Source organism: Camarhynchus parvulus, chromosome 17 (assembly GCF_901933205.1).
Source record: "Camarhynchus parvulus chromosome 17, STF_HiC, whole genome shotgun sequence".
NCBI lineage: Eukaryota > Metazoa > Chordata > Aves > Passeriformes > Thraupidae > Camarhynchus > Camarhynchus parvulus.
The window spans coordinates 4,764,515-4,782,496 of NC_044587.1; the positions used below are offsets into that span (position 1 = coordinate 4,764,515).

General features: G+C 56.5%; 1 protein-coding gene across 1 annotated transcript; it reads right to left on the reverse strand.

Moving 5' to 3' along the window:
• Window positions 1-74: 74 nt before the first annotated feature.
• On the reverse strand, window positions 75-8,486 carry PRDM12 (PR/SET domain 12). The gene is made up of 5 exons (XM_030961422.1): window positions 8,217-8,486; window positions 7,246-7,436; window positions 6,117-6,272; window positions 2,498-2,609; window positions 75-1,608 (listed from the first exon to the last, which is right to left on the reverse strand). The coding sequence occupies exons 1-5, from the start codon at window positions 8,428-8,430 to the stop codon at window positions 1,226-1,228; spliced, it is 1,056 nt and encodes a 351-aa protein (XP_030817282.1). The 5' UTR covers window positions 8,431-8,486; the 3' UTR covers window positions 75-1,225.
• Window positions 8,487-17,982: the final 9,496 nt, after the last annotated feature.

Here is a 17,982-nt window from a genome sequence, read left to right on the forward strand (position 1 = left end):
CACATCCTTCCCTTGGCACATAAAATAAAGCTCTCCATGCAATCCCTCTTCTAAATGATAAATGTTCCAAGTAATTTTTATTTAGAATACAAGAGAGGTACAAATGTATTTACACTGTGTACATTTACAATCAAATAATATATAATATCAAAGTCTTGTAAATAATGTTTACATAAATATTTACAAAGTTAAAGTGACAGTTGTTTGGGTTTTTTTTCTTTTGTTTTGTTTATTTTCTTCTGGAAGTGAAACACGGTTTGTGAGAACTTCATACATCTTAGACTTATAATTAATATTAGAATACCTTTTCTTAAGATTTATGATACACAGCTCTCCTCCGCAGTGTGGGGACTCCAGAGGGCGCTTAGAGTTGTCCCTGGGGACAGAGCTGGCCCGGGGACAGGTTTTCTCCGTCCCCAGAGGGCAGTAGCAGTTCCAACCAAAATGTTCCTTCAGAGCTGGGAAAGGGATGGGGAGAAGAACTGCCAGGGCTGGAACGGGCACAGCCCGGCAGAGCTCAGGGTCCCTGCAAATCCTGCCTGCGGATGGGCGTTCCCAGCTGGCACGGTGTCCCCTCTGCCCACAGCATGGCTTGGAGCAGTGACAGACCTCGGTACAGGGCTCAGGCTGGAGCAGGGCGGGCAGAGGGGGCTCGGGTACGGGGAAAATGCAAGTGTTCATTAACTCCGGGCTCCCAAGCAAGGAAAGGTGTCCCTTGGAAGGAGCCACCGGGACCAAAGCCACTCCTGAGGCAAACAGGTATGACTGGGGTGGCCGCATCAGGGCTGTGCCAACCTTTCAATGGGTGACATTGAAAGGTTAGAGCAGAGGAGGATGCATAAGAGGAATTTTTCTTTCTACCAAATTATCTGTAAAACTCAGGCATGACTCCTCCAAGCCTGGCTTTTCGGCTCTTGCAGTCCTCCCCCAGTTCACTGGCAAACCCACAGAGAACATCTCACTGCGTCACTGCATCCCTTCTCCCCTGCCAACCCCAGGGGCCACCAGCCCACCCTGCGCCACATCTCCCTGGGGATGATCCCCCACAACTCATCTGCAGAGCTGGGGGCTCCCCTCCTGCCGACCCCCCGCAGTCAGCGATGCCCAAAAACAACCCAACACTCTCCGAGACACAAAGCAGCTCAGCCAAGGGCCACCCCCCCGGTTCATTGCATGTCTCAGCATCAGTCTCTGCTGTCCCAAATCCTGCTGCCACGCCGGGGCTTCACAGCACCATGGTGGGGATGTGATGGGCCAGGGAGGCAGGGTGGGGCACGGGCAGGGCAGGCGAGTGGGCCTGCAGGGAGGCGTTGGGGGGCCGGTGGCGGGCGCTTTTCTGGTGCGCCCGCAGCCCCGCGAGCTGGGAATAGGCACTTTGGCAAACCTGGCACTTGTAGGGCCGCTCGCCCGTGTGCAAGCGGACGTGGTTGCGGAGTGTGGAGGACTGGCTGAAGCGGCGGTTGCAGAAGCGGCACACGAAGGGCTTGTCCAGGGTGTGGATGCGCATGTGGGAGCGCAGGTTGCTGCGGGAGTTGAAGCCGCGGTGGCAGATGACGCAGCGCATGCGCCCCGTCGTGCTGGCCCCCGTCTCCACCGCGTGGAAATCCTCTGGGGACGACAGGAGATAGTCAGGCGCTGCCCTCCAGCCCGGCAGCTCACCCCACCAGAAGTGCCTGGGGTGCTGGGTGCTCTGGAAACTCCTCACTGCCCTCTTGCTGGCTCCCTGCTGCTGAGGTCACCCATCCTGGCTGGCTCTTAGGATTTTGGGATGCAGCCAGTGCTGGGAATGTATTCAGCCAGATTTAGGTAAGGGGAACATTCAAGCTGAGCTGAATGAATTCCTTATAAATGGGCACAAAACCAATTTTCCCCTCCCTGGGCTGCAGCAGAGCTGGAGGAGGTGGGTGCAGGAGCTCCCAGGAACCTCCGGCCACACTGTCCCACCCCTGCCCCAGTCCCAGCTTCTCCCCTCACTCTGCTGGCTCAGACATGGCTCTCTCAGAGTGGGGAGTAGAGTCAGGGAGCACAGAAGTGGCTCCAAACACAGCCTGAGCTCTGCTGTGCTACAGAGAAGCACCTCAGGGAGCCACTGAGACAAGCAGAGAGAGAGTGAAAGTCCAAGGAGAGGTTCAGATCCCTTAAATGCAGAGTGGGGGTGTAGAGGCTGAGTCTATTTGGTGTTTGATGGAGTGGTGGGGCTGCCTTGCACTCACACCCTGCACTGCTCCTCTCTGCCTGGCTGGGTCAGGCAGCGACTGCCAACACCCCACCAGCAACAGCCATGGGCAAACTGGCCTGGAGGCATCATCCTTAATTACTGAGGACCTGCTCAAGCTGTATGGATCATTTCATAGTCCCTGTGCTTGTCCACAGAGAACTGGGATATCTGACATGCCCTGGGATGTCCCTGCCTTGTGCCCACCCAATGTCCTCAGAGCTGGGCACAGGGTGAGCAAGCAGGGATGCTGCACCCTTGGCTCTTTCTGATGTTACCTACCATGTTTGTTCTTCTTCTGCTCCTCTTCCAGCCCTGGCACACCTGGGATGCCCAGGAAGGTGTTGTGGGAGTTCCCGTACCAGACCAGCAGCTCTTGGTCTGGAGGAATCATCTAGAAAGAGAGATAAAGAAAGGGTTGTTGGGAGGGGTGATGAACATCCATCCCTGCTCTGATCCATTCAGACCTACCCTGGCTGTGCCCCATTTCTGTGAGACCCTGCTGCCATCTGGGACCTGCCAGCAGTCCCCAACACCCACAGGCAGGCACAGAGCAGCCCAGGATGCAGCACTGGAGGTAATGGCACAGCTCAGCACCAGCACAAACCCACTCCAGGCTCTCTCCCAAGATGGGATACAAATATATTTACAGGCAAATATGCAGCTACGGAGCACAGGGACAGATCTGGGGTCTCCAGAGTGCAGGACCCAGAGGTCCCAGCAGCTCGGGGAGACCAGGACAGGGTGGAACACAGAGACATGGAGAAAAAAAAACATTTGTGGAGCCACAACCAGCATGAGTGACACAGACTAAAGCAAGGAGATGGGACATGGAGCCCCAGCCCAGGGCTCCAGCAGAGCATTTTCTCTTTGGACAGAGCCATCAGCACCCTTCAGCTGCGGGGCACAGGCAGCACCTCCCACCCATCCACCCCTGCTGGGTGATTTTAGAAGGTGGAAATGCAGATCCACCAGCAAAGGGCTCATGAGCCCGTGGAGCAGAGGAGAGCTCAGGGCTGCTGTCAGAGACCATGGCTCAGGTGTGAAGCGCTGCCTATATCCTCCACCAAAGCTGCAGTCCCTGAAACAGCCCAAGGACAGCTACAGGAGCAGGGCAGGGGTTTTGCATCATCCACGCTCCTGTTTCCCTGCAGTGACGACACTTCTCCTGTCCCTGCTGTTCCTGTTGTGTTCCCGCATGGCCGGGGCGAGCGGCCAGGAAACGCCACTCACAGCTCCCCTCATGCAGCAGCCGTGGCTGGGAAGATGGATCCTCTCAGACCAGTTCAAACAACACAAATAACAACACCACTTCATAAAAAATCCATATTTTCCCTAGTAATCCCTGCTGTTACGAACCTAATTTAGAAATAGGAACGTCCTGCGTTTTGGAGGTTGGTTTTCTGTACACTGAGCATGTTAGATCCAAGTAAAACATCATCCACATGAAACATAGATGCTAAGTTCAATCACCTCAACATTGAAAATATGTTGAATTTAAAGCATTTGAAATAAATAGGAATTTTACTTCATATCTCTGTCCCTCTGCATAAAGACCTCACTGGGCTGCAGAGGAGGAATTTAGGAGGCAGAGGAAGCCGATATCCTTTTGCACCCCAAATTGATGACACTGTTTCTTGGCATTATTTACTCTTAAAAGAAAATTACCCATTTTTAATACAAGCAAATAAAATATTGCTGAAAGGATAAAACAATCTGCATGGGTGCATGCATGGGTGTATGGTTTTTTCTGCTGAAGCTGCTGCAGCCACACCAGCAGCAGGTGAGCACCCATGTGCATACACCCCAAAGCAAATTCAAATTGCCCCCCAGGAATCTTATGGCCTTCAGATCAAAGGCCAAAACTTTCTGCCTTAGCTTTATTTTCCAGCAGCAGCAACTTGGTATTGCTGAGAAAGAGGATGGGAAAAACAAATCAGCAAATAAGGGCAGGAACGGGCAAAATGCATTAAAATATCCAAGGTAAATAGGAAAAAAAAGCACCAAATCAATCTGGATTTTTGGCATGTAGGTGAGAAAGGCATCCAAAGAGATGGATTCTCTGGCTGGGAAGCCACCAGGGCTGGTGGGGGATGGAGGGTGGCAATGGCTCTGCATGGACACCTCTGGTGCTGAGTAGGGCAGGACCTAAGTTCGGGTCAGTGTGTGTGTGCCCTGCCAAGCTCGGGGAGCAGTATGACAGCAGGGACCCTTTGTGCCCACCTCCTCCCACACATCTCTTGGGGTTCTGCACTCTTAGCATCTCAAATTCACTGCTTGTCCCAAGGGAATTAAACTCATCCTGCTCCACTGCTCACTGCTCCCGCCCTAGGAGCAAGCCCACAGCTCGATCATGGCTATACTCAAGCATTCATTCACCCACCCTCTCTTCTGTGCCTGCACAAGGTGTAAAAACCACAGCTGTGTTCCTAATTACACCACAGCTACCTGGGATTATTTTACTTATTTGCATAATTTAAGAACAGTAGTAAAAAGTACTTAAGGTGCTGTCACAACAGGCACAGCTGCCCACAGGAATATCAGGTCTTAAAACTACAAACACCTGAAGCCTTTTGTCCAGCATGAGAACAGCAGGGAAGTGCTTGGAATTCTTGGGAAAGGTGGCAGAGCCCAATGGGCATACAGGACTCTCCAGCAGGAGGAAAGAATATCTGATCCTCTTCCTGCCCACCCATTCTCCTTTGCCACCCCATGGCAGCAATCCCTAACCCAGCCCTGCTGTGGTCCTGTGCTGTGGAGCACTTGGGTTCGTGCTCCTCCGTGAGCCACTGCAGGAGCCTGGACAGATCCAGAGCGCTGCCCGTGCCCACAGAGCCAGCAGGCACTCATGGTCATTCCCAGCTGAGACCCTCTGCCAGCTGCAAACACTCCTCAGGTGAGACTCTGAACCCGAAACTGGAGTGGCACAATCCCACAGTGCTGGTCTGGGATGGACTGGGACGTGTGCCCTCCTGTGAATCTGTAAGCCAGGGCTGCGGCACGGGGCCATGTCCCCAAGCCACCACCTTTCTCCACCTGCAGTAGTGTTGGGTCATGGAGACACTGCCCATAAGCAGGGCTGGTCCCCACCATCTCCCTGCTGCTCTGGCACTCTGTGATTTGCATGCACATGTCACCAATAATGCCAGGGAGCCAGACACCCACCTCCATCCCAGAGCCTCCAGTAGGGAGCTGTGGGCACTTTTCAGCCATCACCCCACTGCACGGCAGCCTGTGCCACCTCTGGGACTCTGCCCCTGCTCCTGTGCCAGCACAGACCAGCACTTCATGCAGGAGCACAGGGATGAGGGGGCAAGAAGAGCCCCCTCCCCACAGTGTAAAGCCCAGGGCAGAACTGCACCAGCACCACTCCCTGCCCTCTCTGTGGCCCCCTGCACAGCCAGAGTGATGCCCAAGCAAAGCAGTGCGGAGTCAGGCACAGCCTGTGCTCGGCATCTGGATTTCACAGAACCCCCCAAACTTTACCCTGCTATAAAGAAGCAGGTTCTGCACAAAATCCCACTTTTTCAATAGAGCATCCAAGCCCTGTCCTTGCCCAAAGCCCCATATGGGCCAGAACTGCAGCTCTTTTCATGCTTTACATCCCAAACAAGGATCTACTCTCGCCCTGTTCAACACACATCACTCCATGAGCCCACACAAAGAGGGGAGAGAGGAGAAGGGGCCTTTACTACTCCCTGAAGCCCATGCAATAGCCCTTCCCTGTGGTTTCTACCTCTACTGGTGGATCTGAGTGCCAAGGATGGAAAAGCTGCTGCGTCCTTCCACAGTCACCCCGCCACCAACCCAAAGAACAAGGGACCGAGAGTCTGTAGGGGGGGGATACCTACCACCCTACTCTTCTATTGCAGATGCCCGGTTGCCCTTCAGCCCCACTTACCTCAATGGCCTTGTAGAAGATGCTGTTCCCGATCTGGACCACCTCGAGGTTCTGCTCCTGCTCGTTCCGTGCACATTTGATGTAGGTCATCCAGCTGCGGTGATCCTCCTGGCTGGCGTCGATGAAGTACCGCACAGTGCCATCCTCGTTGAAGACCTGTGAGGGCAGAGAGGGCTTGGTAGTGATGCTGCCTGCTGTGGGCTGAGCCCCTCCACCTCTGGGATAAAGCCCCTGGGCAGGGACAAGCTCAAGCCAGCAGAGCCTCGGGGCTGAGATCGTGACAGCAGCTGGAGATGCTGAACCCTTCCTGCTCGTGGTGCTGGGCTGCGGCGGGGCTGGGAAATGTGCCCTGCTCTCACTGGCATGGCTGGTTCTGCCAGGCCCTACCTCCCTGCATAACCCAGCTCCCTTCCTCAATCTCCCTTCTCATCAGAGCCCCACCAGCAGCTCAGCCATAGAGGAAGGGGCTGTTCAGCATCCTGCAGCTGCCATGGGGGCAGGAGAATCCCTGGGTGGAGGGGGAAGGTGCATGCCATGCCCGGAAAGATGCTTAGCAGGATGCCAGAAAAGATGAGACAAGTTTCTGTTAGGTATAAAATTACAATAATAATTAACAATAATTAAGAAGCGCAAGTCTGAGTCAAACAATTTTTTAAAAAATGGGAAAACCCTCCCTATTCACTGTGCATTAGTGCACAATGTCCTGGCGTCTCAGATCCCTCCAAACTCCACGGTTTCATTCGGATTAACCTCACCAGGGCTGGGGCAAAGCAGGGGGCAAGGGACAGGGCAGAGCTGTTTGTGTCCACTGTGGCCAGTGCAGGCAGCAACCAGTTGGATGTTCCACCAGGACGGGATGGGCAGGGCAGGGTGTGATCTGCCTGCACGGGACACGAGCAACAGCATCTCGGGGCTCCTCTATGGGCTGGCTGCACCCCAAGAGCTGGGGAAACCTCATCCTTTTCCTGCAAGGGGTTCCTAAACCCACCTGGCCAGATATTTGCATGAATGGGGAAACTGAGGCACAAGGATGGTGCTCGATGGTGCCCAAGCACGGGACAAAGCCCCAGCACCCCGTCCCTGCTTCTCCCCAAACCAGTCCTGGCTTGGGGTTCGGGGGGGTCGTTACCTCCCACATGAGGTTGTTGTTCTTGCACAGGTCCACATGTTCGGGGGAGATGACCCTGCCCGTGAACGGCCCCATCTCAGTGCCAGCCTTGATCCAGGTCTTGGAGAAGATGCCGAGCCCTTCCCCGGGGATGGAGCTCTGGGCGATGATCACTTCCGACGGCAGCACCAGGCTGGAGAGCTTCTGCACCTCTGCGAGGGGGGAGACCAGCTCAGAAAGGGACAGGGGTGGGGGAGTGGAGGGAGATCGGGGACGGCGGGGACCCCGCCCCAGCCCAGACCCCGGGGCTGAGCCTTTTAAACGCCCAACCGGGCTCCCACAAAGCGGTACAAGGTTTCCCCCGGGGCATTGAGGAGGTACCTGGGAAAAGCATCCCGGGCTGGGCGAGGGAGCGGGGCTGGGAAAGGAGGTTAAATGGTGTCTATTTCGGCCCATCCAGCAATTTGTCATGCTGTTAAAGTGATCTGCATTCATTAAACTCAACTAGAAAGAAATTGCTAATTCTAAATTCATTAGTCCTTTAGGAATGCTGTAGCGGTACATTGTGCCTGAATGGCGCGAGGGCTTGTTTAAAAGGGCCCAGGAATTCCTCTTACAAAATGGGGAGATGAGATGGTTGACATATCGTGAATGGAAATGGAATTAGCCTTCATGGTAAATTAAGAGAGGAACAGAAATCCGAGAGGGGGAAAAGGGAGCTGGGACGCCCCGGCGATGCCGGGGCGAGAGAAAAGATATTGTCCCGGGCGGCTGAATGCGGGACGGCCCCGGCCCCCCCAGCCCGCGGTTTAAGTGGGAACTTTCTCAGGTCAAGCCCAAGTTAACCAAATGAATTTAAAGCCCTTTTTCCCCAGTCCCACGCCGGGGAGAGCGGGGCGCCGGGACCGCATCCCGCCGCCGGACTCCGGGAGCCGGCCCGGGGCCGATGGGGGAAACCGGGGGGATCGGGGAGGGTCTGGGGGGTCACTCACCTCCGGAGAAGGACTGAGCCAGGACTTCGGCCGTGAAGGCTGTCTTGGGGCTGCTCTTCTCCTCGAAGAGCTGCTCGCCCAGGACGTTTCTCCAGCGGCCGTAGAGGAAGCTGTGCAGGATGTCGGAGGTGATCACCTCGGCCAGCGAGAGCCCCTGCGGCTTCAGCCCAGGCTTGAGGACCAGGGCCTCGGCGGGCAGCACCGAGCCCATCATGGGGGCGAGGCGGCGGGGCCGAGCGCGACGGGGCCGGGCGCGGCGGGCGGTGGGCGGCGGGCTGGGCTCCGTTCGGCTCGGCGGCTCCCGCCCGGCTATATATGAGCTTCATTGACCCTCCTAATTGGTTATTAATGACCTCCCTGACGTTAGCGGAGAGACTGGGGCTGCCGGAGCGAGGCGAGCCGTCGGAGCCCCCCCTCCCATCTCCTCCTTCCCTCCCCTCCCGGGGGTGGGGTGGCTGGAGGGAGGGAGGGACACGGCGAGCACACACACACACACACAAACACACACACAAGATACACACACACACATACACACACACCGATACACACACACGCACCGGCTCGGCCTCCCGCACCTCCCGGCCCGGGCAAACCCAAACCCGGGCACCTGCCCCGGGCACGGCAGAACAGCAGCGAAACGGGCAGAAATGTCCCCGCCGGTGTCCCACGGATGGGGCGCACCCTCGGGCACGGTCCCGCTCCCCACCTGGCCCCGCACTCGTTTTGGGATTAAAACGCTGCGCTTTGGGGCCATTGAGCACCACAACGAAATCGGCGGCCCCGAGCCCGACAGCTCCCGGTGCTCTGCGGGGTTCGGCCCTCGCAGCCCCGGGGGAACGGGCTGAGGCTCCCGCAGCTGGCCCCGACCGTGCTCGGCTCCCCGCTGCCCCCGCAGCCCCGGCTCTCCCGGCCGGGACCGGCAGCACCGGGAGGCTCCGGCGCTGCTCCCCCAAATGCCGGGAGAGGGTTCTCAAGCACGGGGAGGGTGGGACGCGCTCCCGGGGCTGATCCCCGCTTGACCCCAAGGCAGGGCTCACCCGGCTGCCGCCACCAGCCCGGCGGTCCCCGATCCCACATCCCCGCAGGAATTGTGCCCAGGTGCGGATCGGGAACCGCTCTTGGATCCCCGGTCTCCCTGCAATCGCAACCATGCCCTGCCGTGCTCCCCCAGGGCCGGACCCACAGCCGGGGAGGCTGCGGTGTCTCCGGGGCTCTGCCGCCGCATCGCCCCGTCCCCGCACCCGAAGGCATTCCCCGGCCAGCCACGGCGCCCATCCCCGCCCTGCCGAGCCCGGCAGCTCCGCAGCCGCCTCTGCTCCCCAGCAAAGCGGCATCAGAGCGGTGCCCCCAAACCCAGCGCTCCCCTCGGGGCCCGAGCTTTGCCGGCTCAGCAAAGGGTTAATCTTTCCGGGATTTAAACCTAGTCCTGCTGTGTCGGAGCTTAGAGCCCTCTCCTTAGCCTTGTTCTTTTGATTTTCATGGGGACGAGGGGCTGTAAAGGGCTGAGGGAAGAAGGCTGGGCCCCCAAGATCCTCGGACCCTCAAAGGCCGGTTCCCGGAGCCCGGAGTCCCGGGAAGCCCCGCCGGGTCTCACCGCGCCCGGAGCAGCAGCCGAGCACAGCCCAAACCCCCAGCTCTCCCCTGGGTGGGTGTCTTATAGGGTGAAGCTGTGGAGTGTCTTCTGGCCCGGGTGAAATGATGCTAGAACCCATGCGCAATTAATTATTTCTATTATTCCAATCGAGAAGTAACGCAGATGTCAGGAACGCACCCAAACCTGCGCTTACTTTCGGGGCTTCGCCCGGCGAGCGGCAGCGCTGTCCTGGAGAGGGGATGTTAACAACCTGCCAGGGATTGGTTTAATAAGCGTAAAAAAGAAGTTTATTTTGTTTTTCTGGACTTTGGCTAGAGGAGCCGTCAGAATATTTCAGCCTTGCTAAACATAACGCATCAGGTGGAAAGGTTCCCAACACCGGCTCCCTCCAGCCGCCGAGGCAAGCCAGTCATCGGATTGCTTTTTTTATTTTTTTTTTCCCCCGTTTCCCCAGGAAAACCCTTCAACCTTCAAGTTATCCCGGGACAAAAAAAATAATAGATGCTCTTGAACCCCCTGCGGCTCCGGTGCGGGCTGCGCTGAACCCCGCTCCCGGCTGCGGGGGCTCGGCGGTGCGGGGGGGTAGTGGTAAAAAAAGGTGGAAAAAAAATTCTTCCATTTTCTGCGTGGTTTTAAATATCCCCAGCTGTTTCCCAAAGCTTCTTCCCGGTCCTAGGAAGGTGCTTTGCTGTGTGTTCCCCCCCCCTTACCCCCTACTCATTTCTCTTTTTTAATATCGCAGCTATCCCTCCTTTTTAACATTTAAGAGGAAACAAGTTTAATATTCATGGCTGTTAATAGAGAAGGGCCATTATCGCCGCCCCATTGTTCTGAGCCCCGCACAATGCTGCTTGTATTTTCATGTGTATATTCCCAAAGTTCCTTCTGAGCGTTTAGTGAGCACTTTAATATTCATGGGTGTTAATAGAGAAGCCCTCAGTATATTGGCATATTGTTGGGAGGTGTACATATTGGTCTGACTCTGAATAGCCACAGTCCTCTTTTCTTTTGCTCTGTTTTGCAGGGTTGATGGGCCAGGAGTAAATGGGCATTTTTCCCCCCCGTCTCCCCCTTACAGAGAGAACATCTTTATTCCAGTCCCAGACTTTCTGGTTTCCCATTCAGGACCCTCAGAAATAATGTCAGGCAGAAGAAAAGTGGAGCAAATCAATCTTTCATGGTCTTTTTGAGACCAATTTGACATCCATGGACTCTTCTTTTCTTTCACAGCCTACAAGGGGATGGTCAGGATCTGGACAAGGTTGGGGTCTGATGAGGGGAGACATGGGATCATAATGCAGCAAAGAGAGAAAAGAAAAGCAAAACAAGAAAAGATTGCAGGGATGGGGTGATGGAGGAAAAATGAGGGTGAATGACAGTGCAAGAAAGGAGATTAGAGCCCAGCAGCTGCTTTTTGGGGGCCGGGGGGGAGGGGGGAGCTCTCTCCCCTCTTCCAGCCCTTCGCATGAATAGGATTTGAACAGAGGGGAGATTGATTTATAGTTATTGCAGTTGAACATTTATTGCTCTTAAAGAGTGGCGGGGAGAAAAGAGAGAAAAGGGGTTTGAAAAGCTCCTTTCTGTATTAAAGAGGTATCAAATGAAGACTGCTGAGATAATATACAGTGGCCAATGGGAATTTGATTTGCTTTAAAATTTAACTCTTGTGGGGCCGCCGGCGATGGAGCCGAGATGAGGGATGGAGCCGCCGCTGCCCCGGGCCGGTGCAGCCGCGATTCTTTCCTCAAACCCCGCATTCACTGCCCGGCTTCGCTGCAAAGGTCTGCGGCGGCTCCTGTGCGGCGGGGAAGGGCTGCAGCGCAGAAGGGGAATTAGTGCTTCGTTAGTACAATTTTCTATTATTTTTTTTTCAGCAGAGGGTAGAACGCAGGAGGGATGCAGAGCTACGAAAATGACCGGCGCAGAGAAGAGCCCTTTTCGAAGCTGAGTTTTTCTTGCCCTAAAACCGGAGGTTTCTCCTCTCCAGCAGCAGAAACGCGATCGCAGCCGAGTCCCCTCGGGCGCAGAAAGGAGCCCATTGTTCAATGGGGAGAAATACATTTTTAGCGGTGATTGAAAGCTCCCCTCTCGTTTGAACTTTAGAAGAAAGTCCCTGACAGGGAAGAGCATCCCCCTCCCTCTGCTCCAACATCTGTTTGGAGCAATCCAGGCTCTAGGGCAGAGCCGGGCTCTGCCCCCTCCCAAAGTCATTAAAAAGATATTAGTTGAGCTGAGAAAAGTCCAGCGCAGCCCCCGATCCGGGGTGGGGTGGGGGGGGGGCTGGTATGTGTCATTAAAAACGATTTTGGATTTGCCAGCGCTAATACGAGGCGAAGGGACCGCGGGGTCTGAGTTCAAAAGCCCCCTGGCCCCGGCCGCCCCGCCGCGCCCTGCCCGCTGCCCGCTGCCCCGGTGCCCGCTGCCGGCGCAGGGCGGCCCGGCCGACCCCATCACCTGCTCCGAGCGCCGGGAAAGGACACGGCGGAGAGCGGGGCTGGGAGCCGAGGCGATCAGCTGCTCCGGCCGCAACCTCTGCGCCTCCACGGGCTGCAAATGCCCCGGGAGCCGCAGGGAAAGGGGGGCAGGAGGGATCATCGCACCCCTGCGGGAGCCGGGGGAGCCGGGGCAGGAGGGATCATCGCACCCCTGCGGCTGCCGCAGGAGCCAGGCGCCTCCGAAGTTGCTAAATGTGTCATTTATTAAAGCATTCAGGGGGCTTTTCTTTGGCGTTTGCTTGCAAACTCACAAAGGCCGAGCTGCTGTTTGGGGGTCTTTTCTGATGGAAAAAGGGCTCGGAGACCCCCGGCACAAAAGAAATCCTGGCAGTGCTTTCAATGGCCAGGACTCAATGAGGGGGACCCTGCGCGGAGCGGGCAGGGGGCGAGGGGCCGCCCGGTGCTGCCTGAAAGGCAGGCCTGAATGTAATGGGGAGATCTGCGTTTATTTGTTGGGATCACATTTAATTAGCTTAGTACAACCCTTGAAAGACAAAGGGACCTCAATCTGGATCCAATCTGAAGCTCGTTTGGAGAGCGAGGGCTCCTGGAAAAGTCAAAAGAGAGAAAGGAGAAAGAAAAGGGAGGCTGGGAGAGAAAGGGGCTGGGGGCCCAGCCAGGTGACTGGCACGCGTGAAACAAGGGGGCCTTTTGGGCACAAGGCAGGGCTCAAAAGGGAGGGAGGAAAATAGCCTCTTCCTCAGGTTTTACCTACTTAAACCCCCTGAAGGGGCTGGAGCTGAAAAGCCTCAATGGGGGCTAAGGAGGCTGCAAAGCAAACAGCAGCACTGGAGAGGGGCTCCGGCCCTGCCGCCGCAGCAGTTGGTGACACTCGGTTATGGGAATGTGCCCAAATGTTACCTGCGCCCGGGAACGCTCCCACCAGCGGAGCAGGCAGTGCAGGAGGACGAGGCGAGGACAAGGCGATGCCCGGGGTGAGCCTGGGCTGAGGGGGCCGGCGGATCCTTGGCATGTTCCCTCTGTAGGGTGGGACCTCCCACCTGTGCCTTCACCCGCCGCACGCAGCACCCCTGCAGCATCACCTGGGGAGCTTCATCCCGGGCCCGAGGGGACACCGAGGAGGGGTCCCCATGGGTCCCCATCCTGCTTCGGAGCAGCTCCTGGAGTTCCCCATCCCAGTAACAGCACAGCGCTAATGCAGGTGCGCGGTGAAGAGGACGCGCTGCCACCTCCCCAGGGGCAAAAAGAGAGCGACCATGCCCAGGGTGCCTCATCCATGGATGGAGCTGAATGGCCCCTTGTTTCCCTCCAAACCGCTCACTGCCACCCTGTCCCTGCTGCCCTCCGAGGGGCTGCAGCAGTGGGGTCGGATGCTCCCGAGCGGTGCCGCCCCCCCGGCCGTGCCCAGCGGCTCCGGGTACGGAGCGTTTGGTGCGGGGAAAAAGCTCCGGCACAGGGCACGGCAGCCCCTGGAGCCGCGGGCTGATCGCGCTGCTCGGGGAAGGAGCTTTAGGGCATTATTTGCCTCCATTTCACTCTGCGGGAGGCCGCGGAGCCGAGCAGAGATGCTGAGCGCTCTCCCCTGCGCTCTCGCTCGCTTCCTTGCCTTTCTTTTCCCCCTTCCTTTCTTTTAAGTGTTATTTCCAGGATTGTTTCGGCGAGGGTGTCGCGGCACGCAAGAGCAAGAGGAAGAAAATCACATTCCCAGCTGCGTCCGAGCTCAAGCGGCCTCGAAAGGGAACACGTTTGTGGCGAATCGCGGTGGCGACCCTCGGCCACCACCGCGGCTCGGCAGGAGCGCCGGTGGCACGGGCTGGCCGGATGCGGAGCTGGGATGCGGACTGCAAAGACAGGAAAATCTCTGCGCCTTTTCCTCCCTCCTGGCAGTGATCTGGGGATGGGACAGTGACACCCCACCAGTCTCTCCCGCATCCCACCAGTGTCTGTTCCACATCCCATCCCTCCTGCAGCATCAGCTCCAATCCAGCTGCGGGCTGTGACCCGGAGCGGGGACTGCGCTGAGCCGTCAGCCGGGGAGGTGCCCGAGGGGACAGTGTGACAGCGTGGGGCTGTGCGTGAGCCCCTCTGCTCCCCCTGCCCGCAGCCAGGGCCCCGCCGGCCGAGCCTCCCCAGCAGCGGCCAAAGCCCCGGGATGGCTGCGCCGGGGAATTGCGGGAGCCGGCGGCGGGACAGAGCAGCTGGGGCTGGCAGGAGCGGGATCTCAGCTCCAGCCACAGCTGCCCTGCTCCAGGGCCGGGGCCGCGGGGCTGGACGAGCCCGGGCACGGCAGAACAGGGATGGGTGACAGGGACGGGGCTGCCCGGCGGGCGGGTGACTCCTCCGGCAGCTCCTGCCCTTCACCAGCTCTATTTCCCCCAGAACAAACAGAGCAGCAGCTCCGGCCTCCCCGTGTAAGGACTGCACGGCAGCAAAGTTTAATATTCCCTGGCGAATGGTCCGGACAAGGAGGCCGCGCTGAGTGACGGCTCCCACAAAGGGCAGGGAGCGCCTAATCCCCGGCACCGCGGCACCTGCACCCCGGCCCGGCCGGGATTAGAGGGCAGCGAGCCGGGCTCTGCAAAGATCAGAGGCTTCATTAGAGCGGCCTTGAAATAGGATTTCCTCAAGTGATAAGGGGCAGGGTAGGAAGATAATCTGGGGAGCTGTTGGTACCTGCCCCCACATCACCCCCAGAGATGCTCTTTTGGGTCACCTGCCTTGTCCGTGGTGCCTCAGACCTGGAGGGAAGTGGCAGGGCAGATGTGGCACCCTCTGTCCCAAATCCTTCATCCCAAGGATCGCTAATTCCCCTCTGCCATGTTCTTCCATCCCAGCAACGCTGAGGAGCTGCCCAGACACGGGTGGGGCTCACTGCCCTCCCTCTGCCCTTGGCTTCAGGGGCCACTCTCTCCTACTGCCAACAGAGCTGTGGCTCCTCCAGCTCATCTTCACATCACTAAACACCGATTTCTGCTCATTTCCACCATTAAAATTCTGGAAAGTTTCTTTTGTGTCTTTTCCAGCCTTATGAGAGCAGTGGGACGCTGCCTGCCATGGGCACCCTGCACTGCTGCTCCCCACAGCAAATCCAGTGAAAAAACCTCCAAACCAGCCAAATGGAGGATGAACAGCTCCCTGCATGGAGTAAACACCCACGTGCTGTGTGACAGGATACACTGACACTGCAAGATTCCAATTCCTCACCCTGCAAACACCAATAACCTTGAAAATCCCCCTGAGAGTGGGAGGAACCAGGTGGGTTTAGGGGAGAAGCAGCAGAGCAGGTGGGACCTTGTGAACATCCACATCCTGCTGGAAAGCTCCATGTTAAACATCAGGAACTCTCACTCTGACCATGCTGCCCATTACTGTAAATACAGTGTTCCTTTAATGCAATTAAATATTAAATACTTGGAGAAGGGGGAAAAAGGTCCCACGTCTTGTCTCTTTCAACAGTAATTTCAGTCTAACTCACAATGGCTATAATGTAGTTTGTTCTCAAATCATGCAAAATTAAAGTATTTTAGTCTATCTCAAAGTCTCCCACTTCTAAAAGCATTGTTTCTCTTCAGGCTCACCAAATACAGAGCACAGGAGAGCATCAGGCTCATCCTGGACTCCATGAGATGCTTCAGTGACAGGGTTTTTAGGGCTGCTGCTCAGAAAGGGTTTGCAGAAAGATCACAGTGTATGTCTGCTCAGGATTCAGGCTCTGCCTGCAGAGTGGGGTGGGTGCTGCCAGCTTGGGGGGTCCTGTGGGACACGGTCCAGACCAAAGCTGTGCTGCTGGGCAGAAGTGGGATGGATTCATTCTGGGGCAGCAGAGCCATCGTGTGCCTGAGCCAAGGGCCCTGGAGAGGGATTGAGGATTTTTGGCAAAGGTAGGAAAGAACAGGGGCTGGGCACCTCCTGCCAGGGCCATTGACTCCAGTCCTGCTCTTCCCAAATGTCACAGTCTGCAGGCTGAGCCTTCCCCAAACTGAACTGATGGGATCACCTCCCTGCCCCTCAGGATTCTGTCCTGGCTCCATGCTGGGCTCTGGCTCCCTGTGAGGAGGAAAAGGCTGCACCATCACCATTCATGGACCCCAAAGTCCCAAATGCGTCCCACTTGTCCTGCCCAGCCCTCAGGGACTGCTCCTGCTCCAGTTCCTGCCAAAGGGACAGACAAACCCTCCCTGCCCCAAAACCCATTGCAGCCAGGGTTTAATCCACATTACCTGGGGCTGAATTTGCCCAGAGCTGAGCAGGAGATTTGGTTCCTCTCCTGGACACCAAGACTTGGCTTTGAAGGCACCACAGCAGCTTCTGGGCTGCACCACACACCTGAGCCAGGACATGAGGAGCTGCCTGCAGACCCAGAGTGAAAGGTGAGGGGGTGTCCAGCCCTGGGCTGGGAGTGACCATCAGAGCAGCCCCAGAGCACCCTGCATGGACACAGACCGGGAAAGCAGCAGGGCTGGAGGAGGCCTTGGAGGAACCCAGGGGCCACCAGCTCCTCATGAAGTGCTGAGGCATCTCTGCCTCAAACCCTGCCCCTCTCCAGCTCATCATGAACTCACAACAGTTCAACATCCGTGGCCTCTCTGCCCAGAGCAGGCAGCAATAATGGAAAACAAATCGGTGAACTTGGGAACGTTTCAAGCACTTCATCCTTCCAGGACACCAGACTGCTGATGAAACCCCAGCTTTGCAGGCACCATCTTAATGACAGGCCAAATTTCAAAGGCTTGCAAACTATTTCTTGTGCTGCTGCCCCACCCCCTCAATAAAAGGTTGCATCAGAAAGAGATATTTCCATAATTTATAGTAGGGGCATTTCACTGGGGAGACTCACTCATCTGTACTTACAGATACATTTAAGAAAATGCATCCTCCCACAATCCTGCGCCATTTACGACTATTGGCACAATCTGTAATCCTCAGTCTTCAATTAAGGGACACCTTAGGGTTCATTATCACACAATTGCTCCCTGTGAACCATGCCAAATGCTGTTTTGGCACAGAGCTTGGAAGATGAATTAGAAGGAAGTCTTCTCGGTAATGCCCGCTCCCAATTCCCATCAGCAGCCTTTATGCCCTCCTCTAGCCATTTTTTCCCCCCTCTCCCCTCTTTCCAAGTGGCTTTTACTATCCCATCTTTCAATGTCTCTCTTGATTCTCTGGAGGTATATTTAGAGATGCTACATCTCCTTTTCTTCCGGCTCTCAATGTGCCTCCCGCTCCCGGCTTCGCAGATGGGATCTTCTTTCCTCCCTTCCCCCGTCACAAACCCCCACGGCTGCCTGGGAGCAGGGGATGGAGCTGCCTTAGGCTGGAGGAGCTCAAAACTCACATTTTACAAGAAAGGGATCTCTGAAGGAGCTACAGTTGTTGCCAGACTTGGTCTGGGCACAACTGATGCCCTCAACACATCTGATAATGGCCAGAGCCCCATCCCTCCCATCCCTCTCCTCAGTGCTGCTCCAGCAACCCCTGCGCAGGGACAGATCCTGATGGATTCAGCCACAAAGTTGGGGAAAAGCAACAAGTCCAGAGCCTTAAAACCAGGGGCTGCCAACCCCTCAGCAGTAAAACCTTACAGGGCTGCAGAGGAAACCTCCTGGTGTTAACACAGACCCTTCTGGCCCAAACGGGGACAATCAAGAAACTTCCACAGCAATCCTTGGTGTCACAGCACCAGGAGGATGTGACAGGGACAGAGTTTCTCCAGAAC

What these genes read in the sequence shown, in the direction of transcription:
- PRDM12 (XM_030961422.1), bottom strand. Translation starts at nt 8,430, where the DNA reads ATGATGGGCTCGGTGCTGCCCGCCGAGGCCCTGGTCCTCAAGCCTGGG. An exon ending in GGCTCAGTCCTTCTCCGGAG is followed by an intron (nt 7,437 to 8,216) that starts GTGAGTGACCCC and finishes CCCCCCTCGCAG; the next exon opens with AGGTGCAGAAGCTCTCCAGC. An exon ending in ACAACAACCTCATGTGGGAG is followed by an intron (nt 6,273 to 7,245) that starts GTAACGACCCCC and finishes CTGCCCTCACAG; the next exon opens with GTCTTCAACGAGGATGGCAC.